Genomic DNA, 17,603 nt, shown 5'->3' with positions numbered 1-17,603 from the left:
GGACAGAGAGCTGATTTTGCATTCTGCACTTGGTTGAGATGAATAAAAGTGTGAAGGAGAAGTTACTACACAAACAAGTGAGTCGTGTGTGTGTGTGTGTGGCTCCAGCATACACACTAAACTCGGCTGCCGTGTATGTTTATGTTAGTGAGACAACAGACGCTCAGCCACACACAAGACTAGGGGGGTGGGGGAGAACTAAACCGCCTGGATGTCCTCTCTCACCACCCTTTTCATCCCCTGAGAGACATAAAGGGTGTTGAGAACCTAACCTACCCTCCCCTGGCCGTGGTACTCAGACGCTGGACCAAGGAGCTGTTCTGGTCTTGGGTCTCTGGTCGATTCCATTAGTCTGGATCCCAACTTGTTTACATACACAGGTCACCCAACCCCGACCTAACCTGACCTGACCTAACCTAACCTAACCTAACCTAACCTAACCTAACCTAACCTAACCCAACCCAACCCAATGTAACGCAACCCCGACCTAACCTAACACTAACCTAACATAACCTAACACTAACCTAACCTAACACTAATCATCAGGTGAAGTAAACTAGGGGAGGGTTAACCTACAGGTGATCCTAATTAAAGTTAAATGATACTATTATCTATGAAATGAAAGTTACTCCGGCAGACACGTTCTGAACTAACCACCTGTCACCGATGTTGCGTTAAATTAATGGTCGGCGACGCCTCAACAGCCTCGTGAGGGAGTCGACTATTCTAAAATTAGAAAGTGAGGGAGGAAAAAAGTCGTGTGTGTGTGTGTGTGTGTGTGAGAGAGAGAGAGAGATAATTAGTTGCATTGTTGGTATAAGTGAGGAGTGCAGGTCACCACAGGCAGGCACACATACACCTCCCCCGCACACACACACACACCTTCCTCCCCCCACACACACACCTTCCTCCCCCACACACACACACACACACCTTTCCCCCCCCACACACACACACCTTCCCCCTCACACACACACACACACTTGACCACACACACCCCAACCTTTCTCCCTTCCTCCCCCTCGCCCTCCTCCTCCTCTCCTTCCCTTGTCCTCTTCCTCCCTTCCCACCCTCCCTCTTCCCGCCCTCCCACCTCCCTCTTCTCGCTCTCCTCCCTCCCTCTCCCGTCCTCTTCCCTCCTTTTCCCACCCTCCTCCCTCTCCTTCCGCCCTCCTTCCTCCTCTCCCGCTCTCCTCCCCCCTCTTCTCGCTCTCCTCCCGCACGCTGTAGGTATAAGTAAGTTAATAGCAAGTTTTAAGAGATTAAATAATAAAGTTATGAAGTTGTGTTTGGTGGAATGTGTTTGGGGGAAGTTTTGACACTAATGTGGTGATGGTGGTGATTGCTGTGTGGTGGTGATTGCGAAGGTGGTTGCGGTAGTGATTGCGAAGGTGGTTGCGGTGGTGGTTGCGGTAGTGATAGTGGTGATTGCTGTGTGGTGGTGATGGTGATAGTGTGGTTATGTGATTGCGGTAGTGATGGTGGTAATGACAGATGATGATGATTAAAGAAAGTGTGTGTGTGTGGTGAAGCAGTGTATGTATCGAGCGGTGGTAGGGAGGCTGGCGTTCTCAGCCCCCGTGCCTGCAGGCTGGCGGCTCCTGGCTAGTAGGGTTGGTGGGCGGCAGCTGGTGGTGGGTGATAGTGGGCGGTGGGTGACGGAGTGGTGTTTGACAAGAGGCAGTGGGTGATGGGTTGGTGGATGACAAGGGACGGTGGGTGACAGAGGGTGGTTGGGTGGGTGACAGAGGGTGGTTGGGAGTAGTAGCTGTCAGGAGTAGTAAGCGACAAGAGGCAGTGAGTGGTGAGGGGTGGTGACAGGGAGGGAGGTGGTTAATGGCGGGGAATGGGTGGCAGGAGGCAATGGGTGGTAGATGAGGATGGGTGGTAGAGGATGGTAGATGGTAGGAAGGGTACTGGGTGGCAGGAGGCGGTGGGCGGCATGTGGCGGGTGGCATAAGACGATGGGTACCAGCGGGTGGCAAATGGCAGGGGTATATTGGATAGCACAGAAACTGGTGGGTGGCAGAGGGTGGTGGGGGGCAGTGGGTGTCAGGTGTGTTGTGTGTCAGGTGTGTTGTGTGTCAGGTGTGTTATCTTCCTTTACCTCCTTCATCTTTCCTTCCTTCTACCTCCCCCCCCCCACTTTTCTTCTCTACACCTCCTCTTCTCCCTACCAGTCCCATGTTTATTCCATTATTTCTTCCAGTTTCTTCTCCATCTCCCACATTCCATTTATTCTCCCTTGTCTTGTTTATCATATCTCTCTCTCTCTCTCTGTTCCCCTCATCGTTCTTTGTTCTCAGTCAGTCGTGTGTGTGTGTGTGTGTGTGTGTGTGTGTGTCGTCAATGTTTTTGCTATTCCTTCTATCTTTTGTTCGTCTTGCCATTTTCTCTTCTTCTGTTTTGTTGTCACGTCTCTTAATCATTATCATCATCATCGTCGTCTTCATCTTTTTCTTTTGGTGGCTGCGTTAGTTAGCTCAATGACTGCCGTCCCTGACCTGACTGAAAATAATCATCGCGAGTGTGGGAGTTTCTCAAGGGCTGGCACTGTGAGTGTGTGTGTGGGTGTGTCTGTGTGTGTGTGTGTGTGTGTGTGTGAGTGTGTGTGGGTGTGTGTGTGTGTGTGTGTGTGTGTGTGTGTGTGTGTGTGTGTGTGACTTCATTTTAATTTACGGTATTGCGTTCGGTGTTTACATTTTTTTCGGAGTATCTAATTTAACCCAACCTAACCTAACCCAACCTAACCTAACCTCCAACCCAATTCTCAACCCTCAGATAGCTAGCATAAGGGTGGTTAATCTTCAGGTGGTCCATTTGCTTCCACCACCACCACCACAAAAAAAAAATCGATTCCAGACAAGCACTCAAGAACGCCACAACGAATTGACTTCAACTCCAGAACACACTTGACTTGGCATGTGATGGCGTTCTCTGTTGTGCTGCAGTTGTGTCGGCCTATTTTTAAGTATTAAAGGTCAAAGAGCATAAAGAGCTAGCACTGAGGGATCACACTTTCTTGCCTCCTAGACAGCTGGTACAAACTGCTATCTGAGGGTTGGCGACTACGACCCACTACGCCAAATTTTTTTCAGGGTGATAATAAATTCTTCCTGATTTTTTTTTTATATCTCTTTAGGGATTATAGGTATTAATTGTACTCCTCTAATCTAAGTCTCTAAGCCTTAACCCTGGTCTTCTTAATCTCAGTTTTAACCACGTGATCTGCGTTAGTAACCAGCAAATAGTAGGCGCGGGCCGGGGGTGCAACAACGAGCCGACGACTTGAACGGGCTGGGGGCGCGAGAAGGTAAACACAAAGGTAATTAACGAAGCTAAATGAGTCACGACAGTACACACACACACTACTGTCAACACACGCTTAGTATAGTGGTGAGACTAACTTAACCTAACCCTAACCAAACCTAACCTAACCTAACCCTAACCCTAACCCTAACCTAACCCTAACCAAACCTAACCTAACCAGACCAGACCAGGCTCACTCGCTGTTAAAATGTGTGCGAGAGGCAGCAGAGAGGCCAGAGCTGCCTCGTTCACTTTAAAGGTTTTTGGTGGTTCGTTAAGCGACGGTCAGAGGAGACATTGTGGCTTATCTTGTAGGACAGACCCTGGAGGCGAGATGGTGTGGACGTCTCTAGACTTAACTTACGTGTGTGTGTGTTTGTGTGTGTGACCGTGTTTGTGATTAATTATGTAACTGTGTATGTATATGACTGTATGAGTGACTGTATGTATGTACGTAGTTTTTGTCACCTCCCCGTCGTAGAGCTGAAGGTTACAAGACCCCTTAGCGTCACCTGGTGTGTGTTGGCTGCCGGTATATTCTGTTTCTCTATTTTATATAACTGATTTTTTTTCCATTATTTTCTTTCTTTTGTGGGGTTTTATTATATATCAATTTATATAACAAAGTTTATAGGTTTTTTTTTATAATTTATAGAACAATTTACATATATAATTTTATTTTTTTTTATACATGTTCAGTAAGGTGTTGTTTCAGGTAATCTGTTGTTTCTCTACGTGTTCTGTCTCAGTTAACTAGCAGGAGAGTGGTTGGACAGTAGTACCCGTCAGAATTTGTACTTTCTCTAGTGTGTGTGTGTGTGTGTGTGTGTGTGTGTGTGTGTGTGTGTGTGTGTGTGTGTGTGTGTGTGTGTGTGTAATAAGGCTCTCAACTCAGGGCTCTATTATACGTCAACATGGAGCTCTACCGTGTGTTTAGAATGAGTGTCTCTGGTTTAAGGGCCTCCATCACTGTCATTTATATAAGCCAGAGGGACTTTGGAAACTTGTGCTGGTCGTAAAATTATCATAATGAGTGTCTTGAGATTTTTTTTGTGTTGCGTTGTTTTGTTGTGTTGCGTGGGGGTGTCTTGAGTATTGCCTGGATGTATGTTGTGGTGTATGGATGTGTGTGTATGGATCTATGTAGGTGTGTATGGATGTATGTAGGTGGTGTATGGATGCATATGGTGGGTGTATGAGTATATATGGTAAGCACTGTGGTGGTGTATGATCATAAATGCTGACTACCTCCCATCACACACACACACGATACCTTGATGATGTATACACGGTCAGCTTTTTTTAACGTCATGAGGAGGATAATGAATAATCTGGTCAATACCTTGTCCTCGGTGTCTAGCTCTGGGGTTTGACTTTTGGGGGTCGGGCTCTGGGCTCTGGTGTCTGGCTCTGGGAAGATGGGTGAAGTTTTTTACCCCTCCTCGCTTTGCCTTGACTTGCTTCGTCTCTCCTCTTCCCTCCTCTGGTTATAGTGGTAGTTTAAAGGAAGTCAGGCGGATTTTAAGGTGTTATTAGGGAAGTCAGGTGGTTTTTAGGGAAGTCAGGTGGATTTAATGAAGTCAGGTGGTTTTAATGAAATCAGGTGGGTTTAGGGAAGTCAGGTGGCTTTAATGAAGTAAGGTGGCTTTAATGAAGTCAGGTGGCTTTAATGAAGTCAGGTGGCTTTAATGAAGTCAGGTGGATTTAATGAAGTCAGGTGGCTTTTATGAAGTCAGGTGGATTTAATGAAGTCAGGTGGATTTAATGAAGTCATGTGGATTTAATGAAGTCAGGTGGCTTTAATGAAGTCAGGTGGATTTAATAAATTCAGGTGGATTTAATGAAGTCAGGTGGATCTAATGAAGTCAGGTGGATTAGTCAGGTTATCAATACAAATTCTAACTAAAATATTTCTCAATTTTTTTCACAATTCTGTTTTTTTTTTCTAATATATTACGACGTGGTGCACCTGAGCTCCATAATGGCGCCTCAGGTGTGTGTGTGTGTGAGGAACGCCATCACACTCCGTTCATCTTGAGTGAATTATCTACGTCGCTTGTGAGGAACGGACGTATTAGGTTGTAGATCCGTCCGTTCGTCTTGGGTGTCCGTGTTGGGGTGTACGTGTGTTTGGGTGTACGTGTGTTTGGGGTGTACGTGTGTTTGGGGTGTACGTGTGTTTGGGTGTACGTGTGTTTGGGTGTCCGTGTGTTTGGGTGTCCGTGTGTTTGGGTGTACGTGTGTTTGGGGTGTACGTGTGTTTGGGTGTCCGTGTGTTTGGGTGTCCGTGTGTTTGGGTGTCCGTGTGTTATTCTGACGAAACTCCACCTGTATTTGTATCACCAATAGAGGAATCGCAGAACACCTTGGTCAAGTGTGTGTGTCAGTCAAAGGTCAAACTCACAGCAGCTAAAGGTCAGAGGTCAAATTTGTCGAAAGGGATATTCCGATTGGCTGATTATGTGGGTGTCGAGGCTATAGTCAAGTACTCCGACAGGTGTGTGTATGTGTCATAGGTGTAGGGATGTGGTGGAGTATTTGGAGTAATGGATGAAGTTTGGCTAAAATAGAAGGTTAAAAAGAGATATAATCCAGAATGGTTTACCTGTGAATCCATACCTGTAGTGAATTACCTGTGTATCCCTAGTTACCTGTGTGTGTGTGTGTGTGGGTGGGGGGGGGTTAGTTATGGTATATATTCACGTGTGGTGTTATAGTGAGCGTCTCTCTAGCGCAACCAGCCTCCCCCCCCCCCGAGTGGCTCTCTCTAGGGCGGTAGGGCGGTGCTCACGTGCTGCGCTCTCTCTCTTTCTTACACACTCTCTTTATCTCTCTCTCTCACTCTCTCTCTGTGTGCTGGGTGCGTGTGTGAGGCGGTGGTGGAGGTGGAGGGGGCTCACTTTGGCAGTGTGAGGCGTCGCTGGCGGCTGGGTGGTTGGTGTGTTGGTTCTGCTGGCGGTGAGTGGCTGCTGCTGCTGCTCTCAACACCCTCCATCACCACACGCACACACACACACACACACACACACCTGAGCCACTCACGCTCCTCGCCTCCGCCTCACCACCTCACGCCCTCCTCATAACACAGACACAGGTAAATAACATAGAGTATTCCCGTGATGTTTATATTAAGTGTTGATGTTTGTTTTACGCCGCGTGTGTGTGTCAGAGGTCATATTCCACGCCGGGTTGACCTCGTCGTTAGTACCTGTCCCCAAGTGAGGCCGCTGGGAGCAAGACCGGAAGTGAGGGAGATAGATCATTATTGACCTAACTTTATTTGGCAGTTGTCCCACCCGGCCCAAGGTCGAATCGCCGAGTATTGATCTCGTTTGGTTCGTGTTCTTTCAACAGGAAATTCAGAGCATGTTGTTGTTTTTGTTTGGGAAGGAGGAAAGTGAGGGGAAAACGACCCACCCAACCACGACACCCAGAGAAAATACGACGACGTGGTTATATTGCTGACATGAGTGACTGACCACGTAGCGTAATAACCTAACTAAGTCAGCCATACCACGAAAGAATATTGTGTTGTTGTAGTGGTGATAGTAGAGAATGGTAACGAGAGCAGTGTTAACAATAACAATAGTGGTTGTATAGTAGTAGGTGTAGTAATTGTACTTTTAGTTATATAAAGTGATGGTGGTGGTAGTAGTAGTAGTAGTAGTAGTAGTAGTAGTAGTAGTAGTAGCAGCAGCAGCAGTGATGATAGTTGTGATTTCAGTGATACTAATACTAGCTAAGATAATAGTAGTGGTAGTGGTGGTAATAGTAGCAGACTTTGTAACAATAGTACTTGTAGTAATAGTAGCAGTGCTGTAGTAGTCGTAGTAGCTGTAGTAGTAGAACAGGAAATGGTGTCAGTGGTGGTGATGTTGGTCAAGGTCGTGGTGGTGGTGGCTGGGGAACGAGTCGTAGTCGTAGTAGTAGTAGTAGTAGTAGTAGTAGTAGTAGTAGTAGTAATAATAGTGACAGTGCCATTAGTATTTTTTTTATGATTTTGTTGAGGACATCGCGGTGATAAACTAATGCTGATTGCAGTAGTGGTGGTAGTAGTGGTGTTGGTGGTAGTAGTAGTGTTGGTGGTAGTAGTGGTGTTGGTGGTAGTAGTGGTGTTGGTGGTAGTAGTGGTGTTGGTGGTAGTAGTAGTGATGTTGGTGGTAGTAGTAGTGTTGTTGGTGGTAGTAGTAGTGATGTTGGTGGTAGTAGTAGTGATATTGGTGGTAGTAGTGGTAGTGACGCATGTTATACTCCACCAACCAGTCAGCCATTTGCATACTCGTATCTTCCTGCTCTTCCTCCAGCTATTCCTCCTCCTGCTTCTCCTCCTCTGCTTCTCTTCCTCCTCTTCCTGCTTCTCCTGCCAGACCATCGTGTAGTGGCTCATGATCCTGGCGTTAAGAACCTTCAGCAACCTTGTCTTACGCTAGGAATCTCTCACCACCTTGGGGGGTAGGAGAGAGAGAGAGAGAGAGAGATCGTCATCCTCTGGTCTATTGTTGTGAGTTGAGTTATTATCAAGAGGCAGAGACAGTAGATTATGAGGTCAATTTCGATATATCGGATGGAAAATGATACAATTGTGAGTAGTTGTAGTAGTGGAGGGGTTGTGGGGGGGGGGTGATGGGTTATGGGAGTCAAGGTTACGGCAGGAGTGACATGAGGGACTTCCAAGGTGTTATGATCGCAGGTAAAGGATCTCCCTGTGGTGTTATGAGTGAGTGGTGTACGGAGGAAGGCCCTGTGACTCCTGCAGCTGTGTGTGTGTGTGTGTGTGTGTTTGATTGCGTGTGCGTGTGTGTAGGTGCGCACTTATGGTGGCGCATGGGGCGTAGGACTTGTGCCGGGGATGTGTGCGTGTGTGCGTGTGTGTGTAAATTATCTTACTACGGTATTGACCGCTCGTGCCCCTCCCCCACCTTCACCTCTCCCACCCCTCCCCCGAATCCTAGCGCCCCCCATCACCTCTACCCAGCCAAGCCCTTGTCCACCCTCCTACCCATCCTTCCCTCTCTGTACCCGCCTGCCTGCCTGCCTGCCTGCCTTCCATCCTACCATCCTGTAATCTATCCTACCATCAATCCATCCTACCATCAATCCATCCTACCATCCTGTAATCCATCCTACCATCAATCCATCCTGTAATCCATCCTACCATCAATCCTTCCATCCTTCGTCACCTCTCCTGGTTCCTCTCCATCATCGCCGTTGTCATGTTATCACAGGTCGTTCTCAGTATCTCTTCCTCCTTCATTCCTTCGCTTCCTTCATCTCCGCTCTTATCTGTCTTCTTCGCTTTCTTTATTACTCCATTTCCTCCTTCATTCCCCATTCCTTCACTGTCCCTCTTATCTCCCTCCTTCGCTTTTTTTTATTACTCTTATTCCTCCTCCTTCATTCCCTCCTTCCTTCACTTTCCCCTCTTTGGGCACAATATTTGGTACCTTCTAATTGGTAACAATGAATTAGTACTTCCTAATTGGTAAAAGTGATTGGTGCCACTTATTGGGCCTACTGATTGGAACTACTAATTAGTCCCATTGATTGGTACCTTCTAATTGGTCCCACTGATTGAGAACCACGTAAATGACCCCACTATTGGTCCCACTTATTAAGGTTTAAAGGACGACTCAAATAAGCTTTCCTTATTTACGTATTAAACACCTCCACTATTATCACGGATTCGTCTTATTCTCGACACACCACCCCTGGAGAGACGAACAGCAGGACGAAGAGGGAATGAAGGTTAGTGTAATCGTCCGTGTGTGTTTCCGTTCGTCCAGGATGTTGTGGTGGTGGTGGTGGTCATGTTCAATTGAAGAAATAACGCGATGGAGTGGAATTGAACTTGTGGGTATGTTAAATTCAGGAAGGTTCGTTGTTAGGGTGGTTCGTTATTAGGGTGGTTCGTTATTAGGGTGGTTCGTTATTGGGGTGGTTCGTTATTAGGGTGGTTCGTTATTAGGGTGGTTCGTTATTAGGGTGGTTCGTCATTGGGGTGGTTCGTTATCAGTCTGGGAAGGCTTAGGGTGTGAAGGGTCTGGGGTCTAGTGGGATCTGGAGGGGGGTCTGGGAAGGTCTGGGGTCTGGTGTCTGAGGGTCTGGGGGTCTAGTGGGGGTCTGGGGGTCTGGGAAGGTCTGGGGTCTGGTGTCTAAGAAGGTCTGGGGTCTGGTGTCTAAGAGGGTCTGGGGTCTAGTGGGGTCTGTATGTGGTCTGTCTTGAGTGTTACCTCATCATATGGTGGGCATGTGGTGGGTTTCAGATTCATGTGGTGTGTCTCAGATCATGTGGTGGGTCTCAGATTCATGTGGTGTGTCTCAGATCATGTGGTGGGTCTCAGATTCATGTGGTGTGTCTCAGATCATGTGGTGGGCATGTGGAGGGTCTCAGATTCATGTGGTGTGGCTCAGATCATATGGTGGGCATGTGGTGGGTCTCAGATTCATGTGGTGTGTCTCAGATCATGTGGTGGGTCTCAGATTCATGTGGTGTGTCTCAGATCGTGTGGTGGGTCTCAGATTCATGTGGTGTGTCTCAGATCATGTGGTGGGTCTCAGATTCATGTGGTGTGTCTCAGATCATGTGGTGGGTCTCAGATTCATGTGGTGTGTCTCAGATCGTGTGGTGGGCATGTGGAGGGTCTCAGAGGTGCTGGCTGGTGAAGGTGATGTTAACAGTCACTCAGATATATGTTTACATTTGTGTGTTTACTTCTCGTCTACCATTCGGGGAGGAGGGTAAGATATACAGTTGGGGACACGGCAGGGGGTTCTCGATCCCTTAAAAGAGGTTCTCGATCTCTTTAAGAGGTTCTCGATCCCTTAAAAGAGGTTCTCGATCTCTTTAAGAGGTTCTCGAGCCCTTAAAAGAGGTTCTCGATCTCTTTAAGAGGTTCTCGAGCCCTTAAAAGAGGTTCTCGATCTCTTTAAGAGGTTCTCGATCCCTTAAAAGAGGTTCTCGATCTCTTTAAGAGGTTCTCGAGCCCTTAAAAGAGGTTCTCGATCCCTTAAAAGAGGTTCTCGATCCCTTAAAAGAGGTTCTCGATCCCTTAAAAGAGGTTCTCGATCCCTAAAAGAGGTTCTCGATCCCTTAAAAGAGGTTCTCGATCCCTTTAAAAAGAGGTTCTCGATCTCTTACATGGGGTTCTCGAGCCCTTAAAAAGAGGTTCTCGATCCCTTAAAAGAGGCTCCCTGATCCCTTAAAAGAGTGTTGCCCCCGATCCTTAAAAAGAGGTTCTCGATCTCTTTAAGAGGCTCGAGCCCTTAAAAGAGGTTCTCGATCCCTTAAAAGAGGTTCTCGATCCCTTAAAAGAGGTTCTCGATCCCTTAAAAAGAGGTTCCGATCCCTAAAGAGTGTTCTCGATCCCTAAAAGAGGCTCTGATCCCTTAAAGAGGCTCCCGATCCCTAAAAGAGGTTCTTGAGCTCCTTAAAGAGGTTCTCGAACCCTTAAGGAGGTTCTCGATCCCTTAAAAGAGGTTCTCCCGATCCCTTAAAAGAGGTTCTTCGAGCCCTTAAAAGAGGTTCTCGAACCCTTAAGGAGGCTCTCGATCCCTTAAAAAAGAGGCTCTCGAGCCCTTAAAAGAGGTTCTCGAGCCCCAAGGAGGTTCTCGATTACTTTAAGAGGTTCCCGATCCCTTAAAAAGAGGTTCTCCGATCCCTAAAAGAGGTTCTCGGATCCCTTAAAGAGGTTCTCGATCCCTTAAAAGAGGTTCTCGATCCCTTTAAGAGGTTCTCGATCCCTTAAAAGAGGTTCTCGATCCCTTAAAGAGGTTCTCGAGCCCTTAAGGAGGTTCTCGACCCCTAAACAGGGTTCTTGAGCCCTTAAGGAGGGTTTCGATCCCTTTGGGGGAATAATACGCCCTCAGAGCCCTCGAGAACCACCAGACCAAAACATTCACTACCTGTAGGAGGCGACGAAGGAGGTAGAACTACCCCCATGAAGACTACAGGCAGGGGTGGGGGGAGGGGAGGTGGATTACGATACTCACCGAAGGAGGTATTGACCACTGAGTTATTGATGATGACCTGTATACGACCTGTTGTGGGAGGAGATAGTGAGTGACCTCGTGGCTCTGTTGACCTTGTGGTGAAGGGGGTGGGGGGCTAGTATTATTGATGACGTCACAAAGGTAGGGTTTATGACCACAGGGGAAGGAGTGGGAGAAGGAGGGAGGGGGAGAGGTGACTGACCTTGGGATAAAGGTTAGGTTAGGTTAGGTTAGGTTAGGTTAGGTTAGATTAGGTTAGGTTAGGTTAGGTTAGGTTAGGTTAGGTTAGGTTAGGTTGACAACACTGAACACTGACAATTCATGACGCACCTGACCACGCACCTTCTACCTGATGACCTTGGTGAGGTGTCGTGTAAAGGTCATCACACACACACTGTTATGATAAAGGGTGGCAGCATGTTGATGTTCTGTGTACTAGCATTCAGCAGCTAGTGAGTTATGCCATCCTTTTAATGCTAGCTAGTGGATATTATTAGTGTTGATTGTACAAGGGCTAGAGTACAAGATCTATCAGTGCAGGGGCGAGTGGATAAGGTCTAGTCTGCAAGTTCTAAGAGTACAAGGGCTAGAGTACAAGGTTTAAGAGTACAAGGACTAGTATGTACAGGGCTTATTGTACCAGGAGAGAAGGTATAACCATTCCTTCACCCAGTCTAGGAAGGGATTCGAACCCCGGAGACCGACGCTAGGTTGATGAGAAACACTTTGACTCACTGAGAACCATAGGAGTGAGTGCCTGAGGAGTGCCTTGAGTGAGTGTCTGAGGAGTGCCTTGAGGAAGTGCCTTGAGTGAAGTGCCTTTGAGAAGTGCCTTGAGGAGTTGCCTGAGTGAAGTGCCTTGGAGGAGGTCTTGGAGGAGTGCCTTGGAGTGAAGTGGCCTGAGTGAAGTGCCTTGAGGAAGTGCCTTGAGTGAGGTCTTGAGGAGTTGCCTTGAGTGAAGTGCCTGAGGAGTGTCTTGAGTGAGTGCCTTTGAGGAAGTGCTGCCTGAGTGAAGTGCCTTGAGTGAAGTGCCTTGAGGAGTGCTTGAGTGAGTGCCTGGAGGAGTTGCCGATGAAGTGCCTTGAGTGAGTGTCTTGAGGAGTGCCCTTGAGTGAGTGCCTTGAGGAAGTGCCTGAGGAAGTGCCTTGGAGTGAGGTCTTGAGGAAGTGCCTTGAGGAAGTGCCTGGTGAAGGCTTGAGTGAAGTGCCTGAGTGAAGTGCCTGAGTGGGCCTGGAGTGAAGCGTTTGAGTGAAGTGCCTGAGGAAGTGCCTGAGGAGGTTCTGGAGGAGTGCCTGAGGAGTTGCCTTGAGTGAAGTGCCTTGAGTGAGTGTCTTGAGTGAGTGCCTGAGGAGGCCTTGAGTGAAGTGCCTTGGAGGAAGTGCCTTGAGGAAGTGCCTTGAGTGAGTGCCTTGAGGAGGTCTTGGAGTGAGTGTCTTGAGTGAGTGCCTTGAGTGAGTGCCTTGAGTGAGTGTGCCTGAGGAGGGTCCTGAGTGAGTGCCTGGAGGAAGTGCCTTGAGTGAGGCCTTGAGTGAAGTGCCCGAGGAGTGCCTTGAGTGAGGTCTTGAGGAGTGTCTTGAGGAGTGCCTTGAGTGAGAGTGCCTGAGTGAGTGCCTGGAGGAGTGCCTGGAGGAGTGCCTGAGTGAGTGCCTTGAGGAGTGCCTTGAGGAGTGCCTTGAGGAAGTGCCTGGAGGAGTGCCTTGAGGAGTGCCTTGGAGTGAGTGCCTTGGAGTGAGTGCCGAGGAGTGTCTTGAGGAGTGTCTTGGAGGAGTGCCTTGGTGAGTGCCTTGAGTGAGTGCCTGAGTGAAGTGCCTTGGAGGAGTGGCCTTGGAGTGAGTGCCTTGGGGAGTGTCTTGGTGGAGTGCCTTGAGGAGTGCCTTGAGGAGTGCCCGAGGAGTGCCTTGAGGAGGCCTTGAGGAGTGCCTTGGTGAGTGCCTGAGAGTGCCTTGGTGAAGTGCCTGAGGAGTGCCTTGAGGAGTGCCTGGGTGAGTGCCTTGGTGAGTGCCGGAGGAGGTCTTGAGGAGGCCTTGAGGAGTGCCTTGAGGAGTGCCTTGAGTGAAGTGCCTTGAGGAGTGCCTTGAGGAGTGCCTTGAGTGAGTGTCTTGAGTGAGGTCTTGAGGAGTGCCTTGGTGAGTGCCTTGAGGAGTGCCTTGAGTGAGTGTCTTGAGGAGTGCCTTGAGTGAAGTGCCTTGAGGAGTGCCTTGAGTGAGTGCCTTGAGTGAGTGCCTTGAGGAAGTGCCTTGAGGAGTGCCTGAGTGAGTGTCTTGGTGGAGTGTCTTGAGTGAGTGCCTTGGAGTGAAGTGCCCTTGAGGAGTGCCTGAGGAGTGTCTGAGTGAGTGTCTTGAGGAGTGCCTTGGAGGAGTGCCTTGAGTGAGTGCCTTGAGTGAGGTCTTGAGTGAGTGCCTTGAGGAAGTGCCTTGAGGAGTGTCTTGAGTGAGGCCTGAGGAGTGCCTTGGAGTGAGTGTCTTGAGTGAGTGTCTTGAGGAGTGCCTTGAGAGTGCCTTGAGTGAGTGCCTTGAGGAGTGCCTTGAGTGAAGTGCCTTGAGGAGTGCCTTGAGGAGTGCCTTGGTGGAGTGCCTGGTGAGTGCCTGAGTGAAGTGCCTTGGGAGTGCCTGGAGGAGTGCCTTGAGGAAGTGCCTGAGTGAGTGCCTTGGTGAGGCCTGGAGGAGGCCTTGGTGAGTGCCTCCTGAGGAGGCCCTGAGTGAGTGCTCTGGAGGAGTGCCTTGAGTGAGTGCCTTGAGGAGGCCTTGGAGGAGTGCCTTGAGAAGTGCCTTGAGTGAGTGCCTTGGAGGAGTGCCCTGAGTGAGTGTCTTGGTGAGTGCCTGAGTGAGGGCCCTGGAGGAGTGCCTTGAGTGAGTGCCTTGAGTGAAGTGCCTTGGAGGAGGCCTTGAGTGAGTGTCTTGAGGAGTGCCCTGGAGGAAGTGCCTTGAGTGAGCGTGGGGGTGCCTGAGGAGTGCCGGGAGGTCCTGGAGGAGTGCCTGTGAGTGCCTTGAGGAGTGCCTTGGTGAGGCCTTGAGGAGTGCCTTGAGTGAAGGTGCCTTGAGTGAAGTGCCTTGAGTGAAGTGCCTGAGGAGTGCCTGAGTGAAGTGCCTTGAGTGGGGAGTGAGTGCCTTGAGGAAGTGCCTGGGAGGTCTTGAGGAGTGCCTGAGTGAGGTGCCTTGAGTGAGTGCCTGAGGAGTGCCTGAGGAGGCCTGAGTGAAGTGCCTTGAGTGAAGTGCCTTGAGTGAGTGCCTTGAGGGAGTGCCTTGGAGGAGTGCCTGAAGGAGTGCCTTGAGTGAAGTGCCTTGAGGAGTGTCTTGAGTGAGTGCCTGAGTGAAGGTGCCTTGAGTGAGTGCCTTGAGTGAGTGCCTTGAGGAAGTGCCTTGAGGAAGTGCCTGAGGAGGTCTGGTGAGCCTTGGTGAAGTGCCTTGAGGAGGTCTTGAATGAGTGCCTGAGGAGTGCCTTGAGGAGTGCCTGAGTGAAGTGCCTGAGTGAAGTGCCTTGAGTGAAGTGCCTTGAGTGAAGTGCCTTGGGGAAGTGCCTGAGGAAGTGCCTTGAGGAGTGCTGAGTGAGTGCCTTGGGGAGTGTCTTGAGTGAAGTGCCTTGAGGAAGTGCCTGAGGAGTGCCTTGGTGGTCTGAATGAGTGCCTTGAGGAGGTCTTATGAGTGCCTGAGGAAGGCCTTGAGTGAAGTGCCCTGAGTGAAGTGCCTTGAGGAAGTGCCTTGAGGAGTGTCTTGAGTGAGTGCCTATAAGTGCCTTGAGTGAAGTCTGCCTGGAGGAGGGTCTGAATGAGTGCCCGAGGAGTGCCTTGAGTGAGTGCCCTGAGGAGTGCCTGGTGAAGTGCCTTGGAGTGAAGTGCCTTGAGGAAGTGCCTGGAGGAGTGCCTGAGGAGTGCCTTGAGTGAAGTGCCTTGAGTGAAGTGCCTTGAGTGAAGTGCCTGGAGGAGTGCCTTGAGTGAAGTGCCTTGGAGTGAAGTGCCTTGAGGAAGTGCCTGGTGAGTGCCTGGAGGAAGTGCCTGGAGGAAGTGCCTTGGAGGAAGTGCCTTGAGTGAGTGCCTTGAGGAAGTGCCTTGAGGAAGTGCCTTGAGTGAAGTGCCTTGAGTGAGGCCGAGGAGTGCCTTGGAAGTGCCTTGAGTGAAGTGCCTGAGTGAAGTGCCTTGGAGTGAGTGCCTTGAGTGAAGTGCCTGAGTGAAGTGCCTTGAGGAAGTGCCTTGAGGAAGTGCCTTGAGGAAGTGCCTTGAGGAGTGCCTTGAGTGAAGTGCCTGAGTGAAGTGCCTTGAGTGAAGTGCCTTGAGTGAAGTGCCTTGGAGGAAGTGCCTTGAGGAAGTGCCCGAGTGAAGTGCCTTGAGTGGCCTTGGTGAGTGCCTTGAGTGAAGTGCCCTTGGTGAAGTGCCTGGAGTGATGCCTGGAGGAAGTGGCCTTGAGGAGGCCTGAGGAGGTCTTGAATGAGTGTCTTGAGTGAGTGCCTTGGAGGAAGTGCCTTGAGTGAAGTGCCTTGAGGAGTGCCTTGAGGAGTGCCTTGGAGGAGTGCCTTGAGGAGGTCTTGAGTGAGTGCCCTGAGTGAAGTGCCTGGAGGAGTGCCTGGAGGAGTGCCTTGGGGAGTGCCTGAGTGAGTGCCTGAGGAGTGGGTGAGGCCTTGAGGAAGTGCCTGGAGGAGTGCCTTGAGTGAGTGCCTTGGAGGAGTGCCTTGAGGAGGCCTGAGGAGGCCTTGAGGAGTGTCTTGAGGAGTGTCTGAGTGAGTGCCTTGAGGAGTGCCTTGAGTGAGTGCCTTGAGGAAGTGCCTGGAGGAGTGCCTGAGTGAGTGCCTTGGAGGAGTGCCTTGAGTGAAGTGCCTTGAGTGAGTGCCTGAGTGAGTGCCTTGAGGAGTGCCTGAGGAGTGCCTGGAGGAGTGCCTTGAGGAGTGCCTGAGTGAAGTGCCTGAGGAAGTGTCTTGAGGAGTGCCTTGAGTGAAGTGCCTGAGTGAGTGCCTTGGTGAGTGTCTTGAGGAGGCCTTGAGAAGTGCCTTGGGAGTGTCTTGAGTGAGTGCCTTGAGTGAGTGTCTGGAGGAGTGCCTTGGTGAGTCCTTGGAGGAGTGTCTTGAGGAGTGCCTTGAGTGAAGTGCCTTGAGTGAGTGCCTGAGTGGGTGCCTGGGAGTGTCTTGGAGGAGTGCCTGAGTGAGTGCCTTGGTGAGTGCCTTGAGTGAGTGTCTTGGTGAGTGCCTTGTGAGTGAGTGTCTTGAGTGAGTGCCTTGGTGAGTGCCTTGGTGAGTGCCTTGAGGTGAGTGCCTTGAGTGAGTGCCTTGGATCCTTGTGGAGTGTCTTGAGTGAGTGCCTTGGTGAGTGCCTTGAGTGAGTGCCTTGGTGAGTGCCTTGGTGGGTGTCTTGGTGAGTGCCTTGGTGGGTGCCTTGGTGAGTGTCTTGGTGAGTGCCTTGGAGTGAGTGCTTTGGTGAGTGTCTTGAGTGAGTGCCCTTGAGTGGGTGCCTTGGTGGAGTGCCTTGAGTGAGTGCCTTGGTGAGGTGTCTTGGTGGAGTGTCTTGGTGAGTGCCTTGGTGGAAGTGCCTTGGTGGAGTGCCTTGAGTGAAGTGCCTTGAGAATACTGGTTCCTGTCCTACTTCCGTCGGTCCGTTCTGTCCTTCATCGTCTCGGTCCGTTCCTATCATACGTCCGTCGGTAAGTTTCTGTCATACGTCCGTCGGTCCGTTCCTGTCATACGTCCGTCGGTCCGTTCCTGTCATACGTCCGTCGGTAAGTTTCTGTCATACGTCCGTCGGTCCGTTCCTGTCATACGTCCGTCGGTCCGTTCCTGTCGCCGTCCGTCGGTCCGTTCCTGTCATACGTCCGTCGGTCCGTTCCTGTCTCCGTCCGTCGGTAAGTTCCTGTCATACGTCCGTCGGTCCGTTCCTGTCATACCTTTCTTAATTGGTCACTTGTGCAGGGTCTTGTGTCCTTAGGTAAACAAGCAGAAGGGCCTGTTTATGTCGCCTTCAGAAGTAAACAACCACATAGGCAATTGGCACAGTGTCATGGGGGCGGCGGTTCGAGTTTGTAAGGAAGTTTTGTTTGCTTAAAATGGATAGAATAATGGAATGACGAGAGAGAGTGAGTTATAACTATTTACCTAATCATAAACTTTCACCCCAAGCCTTCCTCAACGTTACCAGAACCTGACCTAACCTAACCTGACCTGACCTGACCTGACCTGACCTGACCTTTTAACTGATTGAGAACAAAAGTTGTCTTACATGATCGTTGGCGTGGACCAATGAGAAATGACCACCGGGAACCAATCTTCAGCGACTACCGTGGACCAATGAGAAATGACCTTTTTAGTAGAAGTTATCCTACTACTGT

General features: G+C 49.9%; 2 protein-coding genes across 5 annotated transcripts in view; one reads left to right on the top strand and one right to left on the bottom strand.

The window, feature by feature from the left end:
- Positions 1-17,603, top strand: part of LOC121858891 (protein dispatched homolog 1-like) — a 91,855-nt gene that overhangs the window by 18,701 nt on the left and 55,551 nt on the right. For 3 of the 4 annotated variants that reach the window (XM_042355545.1, XM_042355544.1, XM_042355542.1), the window contains exon 1: positions 6,243-6,403. The exons of the other annotated variant lie outside the window; for it this stretch is intronic. The gene's annotated coding sequence lies outside the window, so the exon portion shown is untranslated. Of the gene's footprint in view, positions 1-6,242; positions 6,404-17,603 lie in introns of those variants that run through there. 4 annotated transcript variants of the gene reach the window in all.
- On the bottom strand, positions 10,656-17,135 carry LOC121858886 (mucin-5AC-like). The gene is made up of 4 exons (XM_042355536.1): positions 17,040-17,135; positions 13,747-16,041; positions 12,034-13,612; positions 10,656-10,714 (listed from the first exon to the last, which is right to left on the bottom strand). Exons 1-4 carry the CDS (start codon positions 17,133-17,135, stop codon positions 10,656-10,658), a joined length of 4,029 nt encoding a protein of 1,342 aa, XP_042211470.1.

The sequence above is a fragment of the Homarus americanus genome, unplaced genomic scaffold (assembly GCF_018991925.1).
Source record: "Homarus americanus isolate GMGI-L3 unplaced genomic scaffold, GMGI_Hamer_2.0 scaffold22960, whole genome shotgun sequence".
In the NCBI taxonomy this organism is placed as follows: domain Eukaryota; kingdom Metazoa; phylum Arthropoda; class Malacostraca; order Decapoda; family Nephropidae; genus Homarus; species Homarus americanus.
Note: the sequence above shows the minus strand (reverse complement) of the source record. Positions and strands in the feature narration are given on the sequence as shown.